The sequence below is a fragment of the Larimichthys crocea genome, chromosome X, assembly GCF_000972845.2.
Source record: "Larimichthys crocea isolate SSNF chromosome X, L_crocea_2.0, whole genome shotgun sequence".
Lineage (NCBI taxonomy): Eukaryota > Metazoa > Chordata > Actinopteri > Sciaenidae > Larimichthys > Larimichthys crocea.
This window is the reverse complement of record NC_040020.1, coordinates 19701095-19720885: the sequence shown is the minus strand read 5'-3', so window position 1 is coordinate 19720885 and position 19791 is coordinate 19701095. Positions and strand designations below refer to the sequence as shown.

Here is a 19791-nt window from a genome sequence, read left to right as displayed (position 1 = left end):
TGTTACCTTGGTGTGAATATGTTTCAAACAGTATGAGGAAACTGAGAAAGCCAACAAATAAGCATCTCCTTAGAGACATATAGAGACATGTACCTGTAATTGTAATTATTTTTGCACAAATAAAACACCTACATTGGATAAGATTTAGATATAGGTAAGATAAGGTTTCTTATCTTAATTAATTTATCAGGTAACCTATCTGTTACCTGATAAATTGATAACAGATATGTGTATGCTTCACTGACTTGAAATCCATTATAAGCAATCAGCAGCAGTCTTGGTTTTAATTTTTCCTGCTGTCTTTCCAAGGAACACAGAGGAGCTTTTCCAGGCCCTGGAGGACAACCAGGTTATTCTGTCCAAAATGAAGACGTCTCATTTTATTAAGGCATTTGTGCAGGAGGTGGACAACTGGGAAGAGCAGCTGAACCAGGTGCTGGAATTCATTGAGATGGTTGTCACTGTGCAAGATCGGTGGATTTATCTGAAGGTACAGAAAATAAACTTTACCATGTCAAATGGATTTATTATTATACATGGATTATTAATTCATTATAGTTTGGGTTTCAGTTGTTGTGTAGGTTAATTAGGTGCTCCTGTTATATAGTGCATACACAGGAGGTCTGGAGGGACTGTACTGAGTGTAGGTTGCCCATGCTTTACTGTACTGTATGCACACAAGACAGATGAAGGATGATGGCCTGCCGTGATAACTGTGCTTGTGGTTGCAGCATTGTTGCTGCGTTCTGTGGAAAGGCATCTGGTTTAGGTGTTCTCATCTCTGTCTTAGTGTTACTTTTGTTTCTATATCTTGCTGCTGTCACAGGTGAATTTCCCCATGGTGGGATGAATAAAGTATATCTAATCTAATCTAATCTAATCTAATCTAATCTAATCTAATCTAATCTAATCTAATCTAACCAGCTTGTTATACCTTCACCTTTTCTTCTCCTATGTCTCTTATACAATAAACCCCTTCCCACTATCGCAGTATTTCTCTGTCACTCTGCAGTTTTTCTTTTTTTCATCTCTAGAACATTTTTCGAGCAAAGGATATCCAGAAGCGACTGCCTCGTGAGTGCAAAGAGTTTGAAGACATTAGTTTTAGTTGGAAGAACATCATGGTCCCACTCTATGTGGACAACAATGCCTTGCATGCAACACACCATCCAGGTATGACATTATACTTTGTTTCTTTAAAGAACATGTTATCAGAACTGTATATGTCACACCATTCGAGTTTCATCTTTGTCCTTGTGGCCAAGAAATAAAAAATGGTATTAATCAAATGTGGTGTATTGAAGACCTATATACTGTATACGCCCTAAACTTGTGTTGTGTTGTCTGATGATGAGATGTCTTTATTTAGATATATTGTATTCTTCCTACATGCAAGATAGAAATTCTACTTGAAATCTGGAGTGAAGAAAATATCAGAAACATCTTTAAAGAACAGTTTGGAAGGATTGTATTGTTCAGAAACAAACCTGTGATGATGACATTAGCCCAAATAGACTGCAATTAAAATAGTATAATATAGCATAATATAGCTTCTTTATAATTTAGCTTCTTTCCTCTCAGGCTTGCTGGAGAAGCTGTCAGAGGTCAGTGTCAACCTGGAGGAGATCCAGAGCAGCCTGGACATGTACCTGGAGACCAAGAGGCAGATCTTCCCAAGACTCTACTTCCTGTCCAATGATGATTTGGTGGAGATCCTAGGCCAATCACAAAACCCAAAAGCCGTGCAACCACACCTGAAGAAGTGTTTTGATAACATCAAGAGCCTGCACCTTAATGAGCCACGGGTACACATATACTCCAGTGCTACATTACTACTGAAACAGAGTCTGCAGAAACTGAACCTTGTGCTAAGTGGCTGGCATTGCTTTTTTAAAATCTTAGATAGTAGCATTTATCTGCAAAAGCACTTGAAGGCTACATCAATAGGGTTACACTTTGCTACATTTATTGCTCTGTTGTTGTTTTTTAGAAATATATTGTATTAAAAATGCGTTTAATTTGACTTCATTTCAGAATAGCTTTGCCAGCGGGATGTTTTCTGCTGATGGGGAGTATATTGACTTTGTCTCTACAGTGAACCTTGGACAACCTGTGGAGGTATAGCACTGATGATTATAATAACGGTCATGCTAATAATCTTAGTGCGGTCCAACATGCTGGTGCTAATAAATACATTAAAGAGAGTTATGGTAGAAAATGTTATCATGGTTTTGTTTTGTGTGTATGAAGGTTTGGCTGTGTGACGTTGAAAAGGCCATGCGTAAAAGTCTGAATATACATCTGAGTGACTTCATTTCCTGTCCGAAGAAAACAGAAGAACAGAGAAAAAAATGTGTCACAGAATGTCCAGGACAGGTACATTTTCTGCTTTTGACTGTCAGTGGAGTTCCTGCTGAACTCATTTCATGTCATTGGGTTGTTGTGGTGATATCTTGCTTTAAGCAACTGTTTTTCCTAACATCAGATTTATAGAATCTTCTTCTGGTTGGTTAAAAATAATAAAGTTAATCAAGTATAGTAAGTGTATAATAAGTATAGAAAACAGTAGTATTTTAATGTTAGCATTAAGTTGAAAATAAAGTTACTGGGTTCTTTAAATTGAAGGGTTCAGTTTTCCTTAAATGTGTTTCTTCCTGTTGTAGGTATTGATCACAGCCAGTCAGATCCAGCTGACCACTGACATCACCAAATCTCTCAGTGCCAGCAAGGGAAAATCCTCCTTTAAGTCCTTGAAGAAAAAGCAGGTTTGATGGACCTCTAAAGAACTTTCATTTTGTATTAATTCTGGCACACTCAGTGCACAAAAGCAATAGTGTTTACACAGGCAAATTTCATCTGTTTCAGTGGACCAAATCCAATAAGAATAAATATATAGAAATAGTCTTCTTGCTGGTGGACTTGTTTGTTTATGTAGGTTATATCGATGCATCAGTAATACATTGAGACTTTCATAACCAGTTAAAAACTCTATGTAGTATGTTTAGCTCAACTTTTCCAGAATTTGTTCTATTATAGGACTGATGATGATTTGTAATACAAGAGACTATATCTATACACCAAACTGAAAGCTCTGTAGCCAGCATATTCATTCTAAGCTTGTAAAATGTGCCTTGTATCAACTCTCTGTTATTTGATGTATTTTTAGTATTTTTAATATTTTACAAAGCCTATGATTAAATTAACCATGTTATGTTCAAATCAGTGACAGGTTCTAACCACCATGGATAGCCAGGATAATGAAAAAGCACTTGCACTGAAACTGTGTTTGTTTGTCAGGTGTCCAAGCTTCAAAACTATTCAGAGACCCTCCGTGGAAACCTGACCAAAGTCCTACGTCTGAAGATTTCAGCACTGGTCATAGTGGAGGTTCACGCTCGGGATGTCATTGACAAGCTGGCTAAGGCAGGCTGCAGTGACATCAATGCCTTTGAGTGGCTCTGCCAGTTGCGACTATACTGGGAGAAGGTATGCTCTGACTAACAACTGACAGGAGACAGTATGGAAAACTTTTATCAAGCATACTTTAAGCAACATTTTTAGTGACTATTAATCATAGCTTTTTTTGTGTTTTTTATCATATTAATAATAATTATTATTGTTATAATAACTTTAAAAAAAGAGTTTACAAAGTGCTTTACAGAGCAGCTGACCCAAAAGAAGACAGGTAAGATCAAAAGTAAAAACACAAAACATAACAGTTTCAATGCTATAAAAACCACAGTACAATGAAGAAAAGACGATAAAGCAATGATAAAAAGATAAAAAAGCAATAAATAACGACAGGGCCATGCAGAGACCTTTGGAGGGGCAGGTGTTCAAAGCACAAACAAATACTTGCTGTAATGTGCTTAAAAGAATAAGTAAAAAAATCTACAATACAGTAAAGAATTTCAAAAAAGATTTTTGTCATTTTTTTACTCAAAATCACACCTCAAACAGTACCAGTGAAGAGTTTTTGAATGAAAAATATTATTTTTCAATCCCTTTGACTGACATACATGTGCAGTTTTTCAACTAAATATGTAAAGAACAATAGAATAATTCCCTTTCAGTACAAAAGGTCCCATGTGTTTTTGCCTCAGTTTTTACTCAGGCATGCCACTTAGCAAAGCAAAGAGCCTCCAGAAAGTTGAGGGGAACCTGTCATTCAATAGAAATAGTATTTATGAAGTTATTCTGTCACTCTGCTCTGTGTGATCCCTGCCCCCCTCACTCTGTTCTACAGACTAGTGATCTGTCGATTGTGAACGAGCCGGTTCAAAAAGCCAGCTCTTTTAAGTGAATGATGAGAGCTGGCTCCTGTCCGCGAGCCGTTAAGTGCTGTAAATGCAATGAAAACAATTAGCTACAAAAATTTATTGATATTAGAAAATGTTTTACTTTTAAATACTTCAGTACAACGGAAGTATTGAATTTAAGTGATATGTGTACACATACAAATGCTGCTGAAGCATAGACATATATTCATAGACGCCGCACTGAGCGCTGAATCGTACGTCGACGTCGCCACCATATTGGATCGGGCAGATCTGCCTGTAAACTAATACAAGGAAATGGACTGAACTTCATAAAGCACCTTTCTACAAAGTTCTTTAAGTTAATGTCTCTTGTACACCGATTCACACACACACTAATATATCTTGGAAACAAACAGGCACCAAAAAGAACGTATGTAACTTTTAAAGTAATGATTATAAATGTTTACTCCTTATGTAAGCACCAAACCAACGTATGTATTTTTCTAATGCTGAGTGTTTACAGCTACTAATGTGTGTAACACTGTTACTGTGATGATAAATCTTGAAATATTTATATTTAACATTTAATCTGTGTCTATAATAACCAGATCCTGAAATGTAGATGTGAGAATAGGGTTTTCTGAATAAAGAGCACTAACGTGTACATACATACACATCCACACACACACATATATATGTGCCATAATAATAAATAATAATAAATAATAAATAATAAATAAATCTATATTATATATATATATATATATATATATATATATATACTATATATATCTATATATATTATATATGGCATGCTGTCTCGGAAATTAAACCTTTGAATTATTGAATGAAGTCTGATATATTGAATGAACTTTGAATATATGGAGTGAACCTTGAATATATTGATGAAACTTTGAATATATTGAATGAAGTCTTGAATATATTGAATGAAACCTTGAATTATTGAATGAAACCTTGAATATATGGAATGAAACTTTGAATATATGGAGTGAACCTTGAATATATTGAATGAAGTCTGAATATATGGAATGAAACTTTGAATATATGGAGTGAACCTTGAATATATTGAATGAAGTCTGAATATATTAATGAAACCTTGAATAATGAATGAAGTCTGAATATATGGAAAGAAACTTTGAATATATGGAGTGAACCTTGAATATATTGAATGAAACTCTAATATATTGAATGAAACCTGAATATATATAAAGAAACTTCACTGACGTCAGACTTCGCGGCAGTGCCTGCAGCCATCTTGTGTAGCCGTCTGTAAAAGCGAAAGACAATGAGTCAGGCCGCCCGCAATCTAGTTGCAGCGATATTAAACAATGAGGACATGATAAATACCCTGCGAATGCGTGCCGAAATCCTCCCGAAAAAGCTTTAACCGTGGCAGGCCTACAACAGGCATAAAGTTTCGCCATAATCTCATTATGCATTTGTCTGTCGTACGCAGTCCGCTGTGTGGAGTAGCTTGCCCAAAGCTGACAATGTGTCGCGGATCATAAAATCGTTCATACTAACTAAATATTCCACCTGCATTGGTCTATGTTGATGTGGGTGATGCTTATTGTATCTAAACAATTTATGAAGAGCTTCTCTTTCAGTTCATGAAATCCCTGTAGCCGCAGCAGCTTCTCCAGTCCCGGAGAAGTGTCGCGTCAGAGCGCAGTGCCATTACGCACAGCCATTCACTGTTTTACCTTCATTAAATCACCTGAAAACTATATCAAGCTAACCATACAGTGTCTTGGGCCCTTTCTTGTGTATGGGTGGAGATTGTAACTGAGTCAGGTCGGACTAGGAACAAAATCTGGCCTGGCATTTTTTCTCGGGACGGCCCATCATTGAAGCATCTGGTGTTTCGCTCGGTAGCTTAAGCAGCGCTCTATATGCAAAGGCTCGTGCAGGTTCGACTCCTGACCTGTGCGGCCCTTTTCCGCACTTAACTCGGATTTTCTCTGCTCCTCCTTTCCTCTTTTAGAACCTCTGTCGTTCACTAATTTATTGTAATTAATATTCGTGCAACTACAGTATGACATTATTCTATAGACTGTATATGAGTCTATCCCTGTTTCGGTTTCACTAAACCTAGCGGCTGCATGGACGCATCCATTTGAGGGGGCGAGGGGGGGGGGTGTGTAAATCGTAACTTCTGAACCTGTCATGAAGAGGCAAATATTAACCGATATTCGCAGTGCAACCCAAAGCCTATCCAAATGGAGCAAATGGGCCGCAAGTCCATTTTGGGCTGCTGGGCAAATGTGCAAAATAACAAATACATACATACAAAAAAAACACCGGAGGCCACCGGCCCAAGTGGCCGGGATGGACCGGCCCATCTGGCATTTGCCAGGTAGCACAGACTGCCACGTCCGAGCCTGCACTGGGTGTTGTAGGGCACTCCTGTGGGTTGAAGGCATGCTGAGGTTGGCCTGATAAACAGCTGCCTGGCCTGTTTATGTCTGCCACGATTAAAAAGGGAGCGAACTTCCTTGTCAGGAAAACGGTATTGATCAGGGGTATCGGGGGGATTTTGGCCCGTACACACAGTGTTAATGATGTCCTCATAGTTTAATATTGCTGCAACGAGATTGTGAGCAGACTGACTCGTTGTCACATCACTTTTAGCTAGCATCCACACGTTACACAAATGCCGTGAAGTCTGATCAGTCAAGTTTCATCAATATATTCAAGGTTTCATTCAATATATTCAAGGTTTCATTCAATATATTCAGACTTCATTCAATATATTCAAAGTTTCATTCCATATATTCAAGGTTTCATTCAATATATTCAAAGTTTCATTCCATATATTCAGACTTCATTCAATATATTCAAGGTTCACTCCATATATTCAAAGTTTCATTCAATATATTCAAGGTTTCATTCAATATATTCAGACTTCATTCAATATAAATTTAAAGTTTCATTCAATATATTCAAGGTTCGCTCCATATATTCAAAGTTTCATTCAATATATTCACAAGGTTAATTTCCTGAACGGCATGCCATAATATATATTTATATTATATACTATATATATTTAATATTATATATATATATATATATTGTGTGTGTGTGTTGTGTGTGTGTACTATTATATGTATGTATGTTGTATGTATATCTATTATATATATATTCTATATATATATATATATATAATAATATATATGATGTGTGTGGTGGGTGTGTGTGGTTGGACTGTTATTATGTTCACGTGTAATGCTCTTTATTCAGAAAACCCTCATGTCACATCTACATTTCAGGATCTGGTTATTATAGACCCAGATTAAATGTTAAATATAAATATTTCAATATTTATCATCAGTAACAGTGTTACACACATTAGTAGCTGTAAACACTCAGCAGTAGAAAAATACATACGTTGGTTTGGTGCTTACATAAGGAGTAAACATTTATAATCATCACTTTAAGAGTTACATATGTTGTTTTTTGGTGCCTGTTTGTTTCCCAGATATATTAGTGTGTGTGTGAATGGGTGTATAAGAGACATTAACTTAAAGAACTTTGTAGAAAGGCGCTTTATGAAGTTCAGTCCATTTCCTTGTATTAGTTTACCGGCAGATCTGCCCGATCCAATATGGCGGACCCGTTGACGTATCGCGACCAACGACCAACCCGCTCAATGCGGCGTCTATGTATATATGTCTATGTGCTGAAGTCAGTCTGTGGAGTTGCTTGAATAGAAAAGAGCCGCCACTCGTTATGTCTTCAATAATAAAAGCTGGCCTCGCTCAGCACAACCCTCCATGACACAGTTGCGTGGGATCCCACCACCTGTCCGCGGCCCTCCTCCTGCTCGACACCTAACCATCAGTCGTCCTGGGCCGACGTGGTTGCCCGAAACCGCAAGAGGAACTCGAGCGGGGCCGTCTCTCCCCCTCGCCTGAGCCTCTCCAACCGCTACGCGGCCCTCTTCGATGACACTCCGGCACATCCACCTGATGCCCCCGCTGGTCCCACTGCTCCATCTCCTTCAGATCTGGACCCGCAATCAGCGCCAGCAGACACCGCAACTTTCCCTCCACTGGTGGCTGGCAGTGCCCGGATGGCTGGCCACTCCACCACAAGGCCAAATGGATTGCCCTCAACCCGGTCTTCGACCTCCTCTTCCCGACGCAGGATCCTGAGGGAGGCTGTGCGGTCCTTCAACCGGGTCCGATGCTGAGCACTCACCACGGCGCTTGCCTGCCCGAATCCTCCGAGAGAGAGATTAAAAAAAATGCGAGTGCGAGCATAAAGAAAAGATAGTACCTCGCGCATCATGCTCGGATTACTTTCAGTTACATTGCGCAGGCATAGGCAAGAGGAGGGGAGGGGGGTGAGCGCGTGAGACTGAGCTACATGAAGCACCCGTGCATGCATTCAAGCGAAAACTCTGTTCAGCGTGTTCTCGTGTTCAGGGCGACTGGTTGCGAGAGAGAGCGCGCCGATTGGTTTGGTCAGCAAAATACACCAATAAGCTTTCGTTGTGGGAGGACTTCGATGTACTCTCTCCGACTTATTATTTATCACCACAGGTTTAAAAATTCTGTGTTCACTCCTTCAATCAATGCAGCTCGCGAAATGGCAGAGGGCGAATCCTCCAGTAAGAAAAAAACAATACACAAAACTAATTTGCCACTGTTCATCACGCCCCCCCCCCCCCATCTCCCTGAAATGACTTTTTGGAACTTGGGATGTCTGTAAATGAGGCTAAAGGAAATAGTAAAGACATTTGGAAAAATATCAATAGCCTTATAGGGCAAAAAGGACATCACGCAGAAGACATACACCTAAAATCTCAGGGCAAGTTAATCAAAGATAATGGTTCCATTGCAAGCATCTTTAACTAATTTTTTATTGAGTCTGTCTATGAGTTAGGCAATCTTTTTAAGAAAGATGACATTACGCCTGTAGTTGGCCCACGTATTGAAAATGACACAGGCTTCAGTTTGAACATCACTGATGAAACACAGACTAAAAAGATTATTGGTTCTTTAAAAAGTTCTAAAAGTAAAGACGCTTTTCAGATGGACAGTATGCTCATAAAGCAACATCATGCCATTATAACACCCATTTTCAAGTCTGGAGATCGTCATGAACCATATAACTATAGGCCAATAAGTATATTACCAGTAATTTCAAAGGTTGCAGAGAAGGTAGTTTTACAGCAGTTAACAACACACCTGAATACCTGCAACCCTGGTCTAAACAACATGCAATTTGGTTTCAGAAAGAACTACTCTACTGAAACAGCTGTTTTACACTTTACTGAAAAAATCAGAGCACAACTTGAAAAAGGTGGAGTTGTCGGTGCTGTATTCTTAGACTTACGTAAAGCCTTTGATACTGTTAATCACAAATGTCCTCATCTCCAAGCTCTCTTATTTTAATTTTTCCACACAAACACTGACATGGCTCTCCGCATATCTTTCAAATAGGGTACAATGTGTCAGAGTCAAAGATGCATACTCAAATTATGTTAAAAACACACGCGTGCCTCAAGGATCTGTGTTGGGTCCTTTTCTTTTTAGTTTATACATCAGTGACCTGCCACAACACTGTAATGGAGTTGATGTACAATTGTATGCAGATGATACTGTCCTGTTTGTTCATGGCAAAAATCCTCCGATAGCAGCAGAGAAATTAACAAATGCTTTGCAAGGTGTGGCTCAATGGCTTGAACAGTCCTGTCTTACTCTAAACATCAGTAAGACAAAGGGCATGTTCTTTTGTAAAACTAAGAAGTAGGCTCCAACTGCAAGCATTAAAATTAGACATGAATCCATAGATATAGTTACCGAATTAAAATATCTTGGTGTTACACTGGATTCTAACCTCAACTTCAAAAAGCACATTAAAAAAATGACAAAAACAATTAAATATAACCTGGCTAATTTTAGACATATAAGATCGTTGCTTCCTATGGATGTAGCCAAAACATTTATGCATGGTCTTATTTTCTCACATATTTCATATTGCATCACCTGTTGGGGGCAGGCCAACGAATCTACCATTAGACCGCTAAAATCACTATATAAACAAGCTATAAAAATTCTTGATAAAAAAACACTTCATTACCACCACTGTAATATTCTAGAGAAACACCATTTATTAAGCTTTGAAAACTTCAGAGAGTTTTCAAACTTGTGTCTGGTGTATAGGATTCTACACAGTCTAGCCCCAGCATGTCTTTTGGAGTTTGTAGGTCATCGTCCTGCTAGTTCCATTCGATCCTCAAGAATAGCATCTGTTTACGACTGTAGTATACCTCCTTACCGCACAACTTTTGGGCAGTCTTCTTTTTCTTTTAAGGCCGCAACACAGTGGAATGCACTACCAGTTAATTTAAAGAGCTGTCTCTCCATCAGGAGCCTTAAGTCACAATTGAAATTTTCACTAAAAAACAGTCAAAACTGTAACCACTGATTTATGGTGCTGACAGAATGTTTTTATGTTGTGTGTGTCATGAGTGACTTGTCTATTGTATTTATGTATATGTTCATATGTTTTTTGATGTTTTATGTCCTGCCAGGGACTGCGGATGTAAATTAGCCTGAGGCTAACTCTGGTACAATGCATGAAATGGCAACATTTATGTTTTAATTGTACATGGTCCCTAATAAACGTAAACAATTTTAAAAAAATAATTAAAATTAGGACTTTGGCTTGATGTGAGCTTGTGAACTGAGAGAACTGGCTCCTCTTGGTGAGCTGAGTCTAATGATCTGGCTCGCTAAAAAGAACCGAACTTACAGCTCTCTCTCTCTCTGTTGTCCCTCCCCAGAGTCCTTTGATTTGCTAGAATACGTCATAGATACCCTCCACTGATTGGTTGAAAAATAAACTAGTCTGCCTATGTTTTTCTATTCGTCGACTGTGCTTTCAGTCTGGGGAACATCTATTTTTCGATCGGTCTTTTACGAGGTTGGCGCAGAACAACACTGAACAAGGAAGTGTCGGACACAAACCACACATCTCCGTCTTTAGCGGAATCTTAAGAGAACAGTGATAAACCACATCTCTCTATCATAAACCGATATGTATATATATACTTACAAAAAAGACAAAAAAAAACAACTTTGGAGCCATTGCTCCAACCCCCACTAACCCCATGTACATGTGTATGTGCGTGTGTGTGTACTATTTATTTATTCATTATTTATTTCCTGTTTTGTTTATCCTTCCAATAGTGTGATTGCAAAATCCAACAGACCAGTGCATGTTTCAAGTATGGCTACGAGTACCTGGGCAACTCTGGACGGCTCGCCATCACTCCACTTACTGACAGGTTACAATCAGTTATTCAGTCAGTTAGTGCACCAACCAACAAATGTATCAACAGATTGTTTTATTTTCTATATTTTCATTCATTGACTTACCAACAACAATGTATGTTTATCAACATTTATGTTTAATGTTATAATAATAAATGACATGAGAGAAGCCGATAGTTGTAACGTCTTTAGTGTAAATGTGCATGTTAAACTCTGTTCAGGTGTTATATAGCTCTGACCACAGCGCTCCATCTCCATCGAGGTGGCTCTGCTATAGGCCCAGCTGATACTGGGAAGACAGAAACAGTGAAGGACTTAGGCAAAGCTCTTGGCATGTACGTCCTTGCAATCAACTGCTCTGAAGGGCTAGACTACAAGGCCATGGGACACATGTTCTCTGGCCTGGCACAGGTAGGAAAGAAAAGGGATTCTCCCAATCTGTGTGTGTTGACCATGTGCACATTTAAATTATGGTCAACGAGTCTGTGGGTTAAAGACAAGGCAAATGTATTTGTGATAAATTCAAAGTTAAAAATAAGGTATACAAAACTTTTGTATTAATGGAGTAATTTTTTCCTCCACTGCATTTATCTGTGTATCGTGTCCACGCCGAACAGACAGGAGCATGGGGATGCTTTGATGAGTTCAACCGTATCAACATTGAGGTGTTGTCAGTAGTGTCCCAGCAGATCCGCTCCATTCTGTCTGCACTCTCAGCTGGACAATCCAAGTTTCATTTTGATGGGCAGCACATATCTCTGGTTTCATCATGTGGCATCTTTACCACCATGAATCCCGGTCAGTCAGTAATAATGTGCATTTTTGCCGCTACATGTAGGTGGAAATAAAAATATTTGGGTCATACTGAGCATATAATTAGACAGACAAAAAGTGGAATATTTTGGAAATACAAACAGTTTCTGTCATGAAAGTCATAACTGGCTTCTCTCTGTCTTTGTAATCACAATCAGTTCTCTACATTTTCCTAGATCGTGCTGATTGTACTGAGCTTCCAGACAACCTCAAGTCGATGTTCAGACCAGTCTCCATGGTGGTGCCAGACTCCACTGTTATCGCTGAAATCATACTGCTTGGAGAGGGCTTCAGTAACTGCAAGGTACTAAAACACAAGGAAACCATATATATATATGTTAAAGGGCAAATGATACAGGTACAGATACAGAGAAGAAAACAGTGCAAGTAAGGTTAGTCTTAGTCTTTGTGCTGGGGTTAAGACTAGTTGTATTCTTAGTTGAAAACAGTACACATTTGGTGCTACAGGTGATACACGATCATCATCTTATAAATGCACTGCATGTTTGATTCAGGTACAGCTATGTTTTTGTTTTTGCTTGCTACTCTGTCACAAACTGGCATCTGCACGTAAAGTTGAAGATTATGTTCTGTTCGTCTGTAATACAATAAGTGCTTTTGACTCAACATTCAGCAGTCATGTTCAATGCCTTTTACACAAATATCCTAGTTGTGGTTCTATTTTTGTTGTGTCAGTTATGTGTCCCATTTAAACATCATATCCTGGTTTAGAGAAATCTGAATATTCCACATTAAGTACTCTGAATCAGGATACTGTGGCATCCAAACACAACAAAACAGCTTCTGAACACTCTGAGCACAGTGTCTGAGATGGTGAGGAACCAAAACACAATTGCACACAGATGTTCAGACAGCTTTTCTAATCATGTACACTGGGATATGATTAACCAGGTTTAATGTTGCCATATCCTACCAGACTCAAAACAAGGCACTAGTGCACATATAGACACACAGGGCGCTTTCACACCATCGCTGTTTGGTCCACTTTAAAAAGGACCAGAGTTTGTTTTCTTCAGATAGTCCAATTCATTTGGGCAGGGGTGAAAGCTCATCCAAACTCTGGTGCGGACCAAACAAGCGAACTCTGGTCGGCCTGAAAATGTGTCTCCCTGGTGCGGGTCGCTTACAGTGGGGAATACAAACGTGGACCAAATAAAAAAAGTGATGCTCGACGTCTGTGTAGCAGGAGCAACACGTCGTAGTCTCTTGCTCTCTGCTATCTTTTTCAGTACTGCTGCATTTGTCTCATGTACAGAGCAACATGCTGGCTAGCTCGCTGCCTCGCCTGCTGCTCATACTGGGCAGTTTCTTGTGAAAAACCAATAAGGTCTGAACACCAAAGTACCAACAGAAGCACCAAGACTGCATACATTTGGTGTTGCTCCCTTGTTTCTCGTGTTTTTTCTTTCCTGTTCAGTACTCATTTCAGGCAATACAGCCCCAAACAAGCTGCTGTTGTAACTGCATGATGTTGTCAAGGCGGTTTGGTCCGCTTTCAAAAGTGCAGTGTGAAAGTAAACCAAACCCCACCCAATTGAACCGAGTCCTCTCGACTATCCTGGTGTGAAGGTGCCCTTACTGACTTCTGTAGCCAGGATTGGTCTGCTGGGTGTAGGTGCTCTTTATAACTACAGGGCACTTACTCTTTCACTTGTCAATAACAAGACCTTGTCTTTAGAGTGCTTGTAGAAATTAAATGAATTCTACGTACGTTTACCTTCTACACAGTTTAGAATATTCATGAATATCTAAATCATATAATCAAATCAGTCTGATGAATTCTTGATTTACCAAAGTTTTTAACAGACAATGAAGGTTCACACAAGGTGCTGGGAAAAAATCAAGTACTAGAATTCCTTTTTCAACAAAGCTTAAAAAGTCTAAGGAATTCAAATCAACCACATTCGGCGCCACCGCCTCGACTCTCCCTCCAGTGCGTACTCTCCGTGTGCTTTTTTTCCTCACCTTGATAAGTCTGTTATGGAAAACTAAATTATTATGTGGTGAAATTAAGATACAGGATCGTGGATCATCATAGTTTTAAATTTAATTTGTATTAGGGCTGGACGATATATTAGTATTTTAATCAATATCGGTATATTTTCAAACGTTATATAGCACGAGACCATATTGTTTATATCGATATAGTTTATTTTGCGTTAAAGTGACTATACATTTCTTCCCTTGAGATGCTAGTTTGCTTTTACTTCTCTTCTCCTTCTGTCAAGGTCTCCCGCTGCTCGTTGACGTGGTCACGTCAGAGTCTCCAATAACTTCAGAAAAAGTCGCTAGTCGCTTTTTGGGAAAAAAACTAATGGTTAGAGGGTCTGAAAAGTCACTAAATTTAGTGACAAAGTCGCTAAGTTGTCAACACTGGACCACTGATGAGTGGTGGGAGTGCGATTTACAGACGGGCCATTAATAATGTATGAATGACGTATGAAATTAGCCGGCCCACGGAAAAAATATTGACCTCTGTGTCTGTCCATCTTTGTCCTCATAGCTTCTGGCTAAGAAAGTGGTTACCCTGTACTCTCTAGCAGTGCAGCAGCTATCTAAACAGGACCACTATGATTTTGGCCTGCGTGCTCTCATCTCCTTGCTTCGCTTTGCTGGACAGAAGCTTTACTCTTGCCCCAACGTTCCTGATGAAGAAGTAGGCCTCTCTCTCTCTCTCATGCTCACTATTGTAATTCCTCCTGTTCATACTGGTCATGAGATCTCATCCTAAAAGACTTTGCACAAACTGTGATCTCCCTTTACTGAAAACTCTAAAACCTTCTCTCTCTCTCTGCTCTTCATTCATTGTAATTCATTGTCATTTTGTCATTCATTGTAATTGTACAATATGTTGATTTGTTCTGTATATAGGATGTCACGTGTACAGGACATTTCAATGAACTAACCTCTTCAATGGGAAGTGTAATTTGTATTTCTGCCCTCAGATTCTGCTAATGGCTATAAAGGACATGAACATTGCTAAACTGACCTCACTGGACTTGCCACTGTTCAATGCGATCACTGAGGACTTGTTCCCTACTGTGGAAACACCCATTGTAGACTATAGCAATGTAAGTCAGAGCTGAGATTAGCATTCCTTGTGTTCTAACAGATGATGTTTACACTGACTATGACAATGTTCTTTGATCCTGAAGTAGCAAAATGTGTGAGGCAGACATACAGAAGTACAGTTCAGCTGCAGTTCATGAGTTTGTTCTTGGAGCTGTCAGCACAGTAGAACGAATATGTAGATAAACAGCTCTGACCAATAATGAAACCGGAGTGCTCAAGAGTTAGACAACATTTAGATACTCATAGATCACTCATTAGATGATAATTCTACAGGTTTGCATCATCACATTCAAAGCACACTCGCAGTTTATGTTTTCTCTCTTTTAGAGATTACAGTCCTTTAGGGAAAAAAAGTTAATCAGGTGAATGGGATAGTGTTACACTTCATATCTTTTTCAGTCAGAAAGAATGAGTCATTATCAGTTACATTCTCATCTGTCGTTTGCATATTACATATATCAAAATGGAAAACCTTATTCAACTTGACCTTGGTACATCATGGACACAGTATATCAGAATTTAGAATATTAGAATTTTCTGTATACTTACTACTAATAATACTTTAACTTATACAGTATCACCCCAGTATCACAGTGTCAGTCTTTGGCTGTTATTTTGTTGCAGCTGAAGAAGGCTATAGAGCTGGAGCTTTGTCAGAGTGGTTTGCAGGTGACTCCCGTTACCATGACCAAAGTCATCCAACTTTATGTGACCAAGATCTCTCGACACTCCACTATGCTGGTGGGCAAGACAGGCAGCGGTAAAAGTGTCACCTGGAGAACCCTGCAGAGTGCCCTGACTGCCCTGCACCGCAGGGGAGTGCCTGGCTTCCAGGTGGTCCAGGTGGGTGTGGATTGAAAACAATACAATGCGATTTATTACATTGTTATTACATTACTCTACTGCTGCTTTAATCAAAAGACACTTGGAAGTCTCACTTTAAGGGGTGTATTTCAGCCACATTCACACAACTAGCAAATAACATCTCCCTCCAAAAATAATTGAATTTATTGTTGAGAGGATGAAGCAATAGGTCCTTTAAGGGACACATTATGAGCAATGATTTTTTGACATTTGGGATGCCATATTGCCGTGCTTCTGTCAGAGGGTGCAGCAGGCGGTCTGGATTTTATATTTGACAGTGATCATTAGGAGAGGATTATATGAAAATAAGATGTGTAACCTTTGACCCTTGCAAAATATATTATGAATATCATATATATATATATATATATATTATGCACATCAGAGCTGAAGTCCCATATTTTAAATGGATTTATTTTATGAATATCAATTGTAAAGATAACAAAGAAAGGTATAAATTCTTATTATCATAAAAATGCTGAATACCTGATTCAATAATGAGATCGTGAGTGAGTTTGATACTTGTCAAATCAACGCAAATCAAATTTTAGTTCTATAGCTCAAAGTCACAAAATACATTTGCCTCGGAGGGCTTGTGGACTCAAAAATGCATTGATTTCTGAAATAATGCAGTTTTTTTTTGTTTGTTTTTTTGCATTTAAAAAAATGACATTGACATTGACGTGACAATGCACTTTTTGTCATGTTGTCTTTCATTCCTTGGTCCCTGTGGTACAACAGGAGTATTCTCTGAACCCCAAGGCAATGAGTCTGCGAGAGCTGTATGGTGAAAATGACCTCTCCACCAACAAATGGACTGATGGAGTGCTGGCCTCTGTCATGAGATCAGCCTGTACAGGTACTGAAAACACACTGCTGTACATGCTACATGTATAAGTGGACATATACTAGGGCCTGAGTCTTCCTTCAGCCATTCCCATTTCTAAACTCCACCTCAACTGAATCACGTTTCACTTTCTTTTTCTTGGCTGTCGATTAAAGCTGTGGATGTTTTTTTATGTGATCTACCCCACAAAACTGTAGTTCTGAAACGGTTTTACATATACAACCAGGAGAAACTCTTTCTGTACAGACTCTGCTCTTTTTTGTGGTCAACCCACCTGTCAGTTTGAATGAACATTTTACTTCATGTCACTTTACTGTCATACTGCATCTGCCCTCCATATTTAGATGAGGAACCAGATGAGAAGTGGATTGTGTTTGACGGGCCAGTTGACACACAGTGGATAGAGAGTATGAACTCTGTTATGGATGACAACAAGGTGCTCACACTCGTCAATGGAGAGAGAATCTCCCTGCCTGAACAGGTGAGAACAGAACTGGAAACCAGACTTATGGGCATTTTATAACAGCAGACATTTTGACTTTTCATAGCAGGAAAGATAGAGGTCTGACTAACACACATACACAACAATGGGTCTGTTCCATTCAAATAAGCTGTGACTGTGAGCCAGCATGTGCAATAGCAGGACTCTTGACTCTGGAGCTAAAATCAGCCATCAGTATCTGTCACCACTTTTTTATTGAAGGAACCTGTGCACATGTGTTAATTATGTGTTATTTATTACAGTGAATGTATGGTCACCATGTATACAGTGGAAATATGATTTTAAACAATTAGACAACTAGTTTTCAAATAGAAAGCAGTGAAGAAGCAGACTAAAATGTCTTTTATTCTGCACATCAACTGAAAGAAACAATCAGTTTTTATATATTACTGTATTGTAGTTAACCCTGTACAGAAAAACGATACATAAAATATAAATGAATGTAAATTATTTTGTCTTAGGTGTCTTTGCTTTTTGAAGTGGATAACCTGGAAAATGCCTCTCCAGCTGCAGTGTCTCGCTGTGGGATTGTCTACAACGATTACACTGATCTGGGATGGAGGCCTTTTGTTCAGTCCTGGCTGGACAAGCGACCCAAAGTACAAATCACCCATTTATAATAACTCTTGAATTACTATTTTTAGGACCACATTAATTAGAGGAAGAGAAGAAAACTTTTGTCAGTGATACCCATTTTATTCCCCTATTTTCTGAGACTGATCTCTCCATTGCTCTTTTTCTCTGCAGGCTGAAGTGGACCATTTAAAGCAGCTGTTTGAGAAATATATAGAGAGCACACTAAACTTTAAAAAGAACAACTGTAAGGAGCTGATTCCCATCACTGACTTTAATGGAGTAATGTCTTTCTGCCGGCTCTATGATGCCCTGGCCACATCTTGCAATGGGGTATGACAAGAACAGTGGAACTTCTAACCTCTACTATGCATGTAGTCCCCCCTATGCACAACAATTTACTAGCCCATCTTAAATGTTTATCCATAACTGATTTAAGACTTGTGGCTGAAATTGGGACATACTTTTTTCAACTATTAAACTATTTCACTAGTAAGTAAATCACAAAACAAAATCTTTTTAAAGCATCCATAGTGTGGAAGAAATGTCATTCTCCCTTTCTCTAGGTGAATAATTCGGACACAGAAAACTTTGGTAGGACAGTGGAGCTCTTGTTCGTCTTCAGCCTTATGTGGTCCATCTGTGCCTCTGTTGATGAGGGCGGACGTAAGAAGATAGACATCTTCCTACGGGAGATGGAGGGCACCTTTCCCTTCAAGGTACTCTTTTATAAAAATCACATGGATCAGCTACGTTCTGTTACAGAAGAGTCCCACACTGTGCCAAATTGTACCATAAGACAAACACAATTACTATGTCTCTACACTCATGGATTGGATAGGATAGGATATGATAGGGTAGGATAGGATAGGATAGGATAAGGGCTTTGTTTGTCATTGTAACAGTACAGGTACAGTACAACGAAATTGCAACACCAGTCTGTCCATACATAAAATACATGTAACACTAGCAACCAGGGGAGGGGGGTGGGGGGTTTGAGGAATCCCAGCACAGTCATGCAGCCATCCAGTCCTGCAGCCATTACGGCGCTGGTCACAGACCCGTCTTGTCAGGCTGGAGGGAGCAAAGCGGTGAAGGCGGGGGGGTGGGGGTGGGGCAGTGAAAGTATATCTGTAAATGTGTGCGTAGGCAGATGCTGTGGAGACCCTTGATCAGGGTCATGACAGAACACTCAACAAGTGTCAGTGGGAAGTGGGGTAGGGTGGGGGCATAAGAGCGTCTCGCTGTAGTGATCTTCCGGGGGAGTTGTTATTCCAGCAGAAGCCTTGGCCAAGGCCTTGCAGGTGTGAGGAGGTCAAGATAAGATTGGAATTTGTTTGGTCTTGGGGCGAGTAGCTGCATTCTTTTCCACTACAGTCTCTTTTAGCCAGCTTGGTCTCCAAAACGATCCATTTGCCTTTGCAAAACTGTCAGCTTCTCCATGATGTAGCCCATATCCTGGTTGTTCTTGATGTTATCCATCGATCCTGTAATGGTAACCATGTTCTGGTTCATAGTCTCTGTGATGTCGTCCAC

General features: G+C 39.3%; 1 protein-coding gene across 1 annotated transcript in view; it reads left to right on the top strand.

Moving 5' to 3' along the window:
- LOC104938287 (dynein heavy chain 2, axonemal) overlaps nt 1–19791 on the top strand; it is a 67800-nt gene that overhangs the window by 19532 nt on the left and 28477 nt on the right. Inside the window, exons 29-47 of the mRNA XM_027283501.1 lie at nt 310–490; nt 1035–1173; nt 1582–1805; nt 2035–2118; nt 2251–2376; nt 2664–2765; nt 3298–3486; nt 11480–11577; nt 11785–11974; nt 12181–12361; nt 12553–12680; nt 14901–15053; nt 15343–15468; nt 16094–16312; nt 17075–17192; nt 17525–17661; nt 18144–18281; nt 18430–18588; nt 18822–18974. Coding sequence (XP_027139302.1) covers nt 310–490; nt 1035–1173; nt 1582–1805; nt 2035–2118; nt 2251–2376; nt 2664–2765; nt 3298–3486; nt 11480–11577; nt 11785–11974; nt 12181–12361; nt 12553–12680; nt 14901–15053; nt 15343–15468; nt 16094–16312; nt 17075–17192; nt 17525–17661; nt 18144–18281; nt 18430–18588; nt 18822–18974 — 2845 coding nt within the window. The remainder of the gene's footprint in view (nt 1–309; nt 491–1034; nt 1174–1581; nt 1806–2034; nt 2119–2250; nt 2377–2663; nt 2766–3297; nt 3487–11479; nt 11578–11784; nt 11975–12180; nt 12362–12552; nt 12681–14900; nt 15054–15342; nt 15469–16093; nt 16313–17074; nt 17193–17524; nt 17662–18143; nt 18282–18429; nt 18589–18821; nt 18975–19791) is intronic.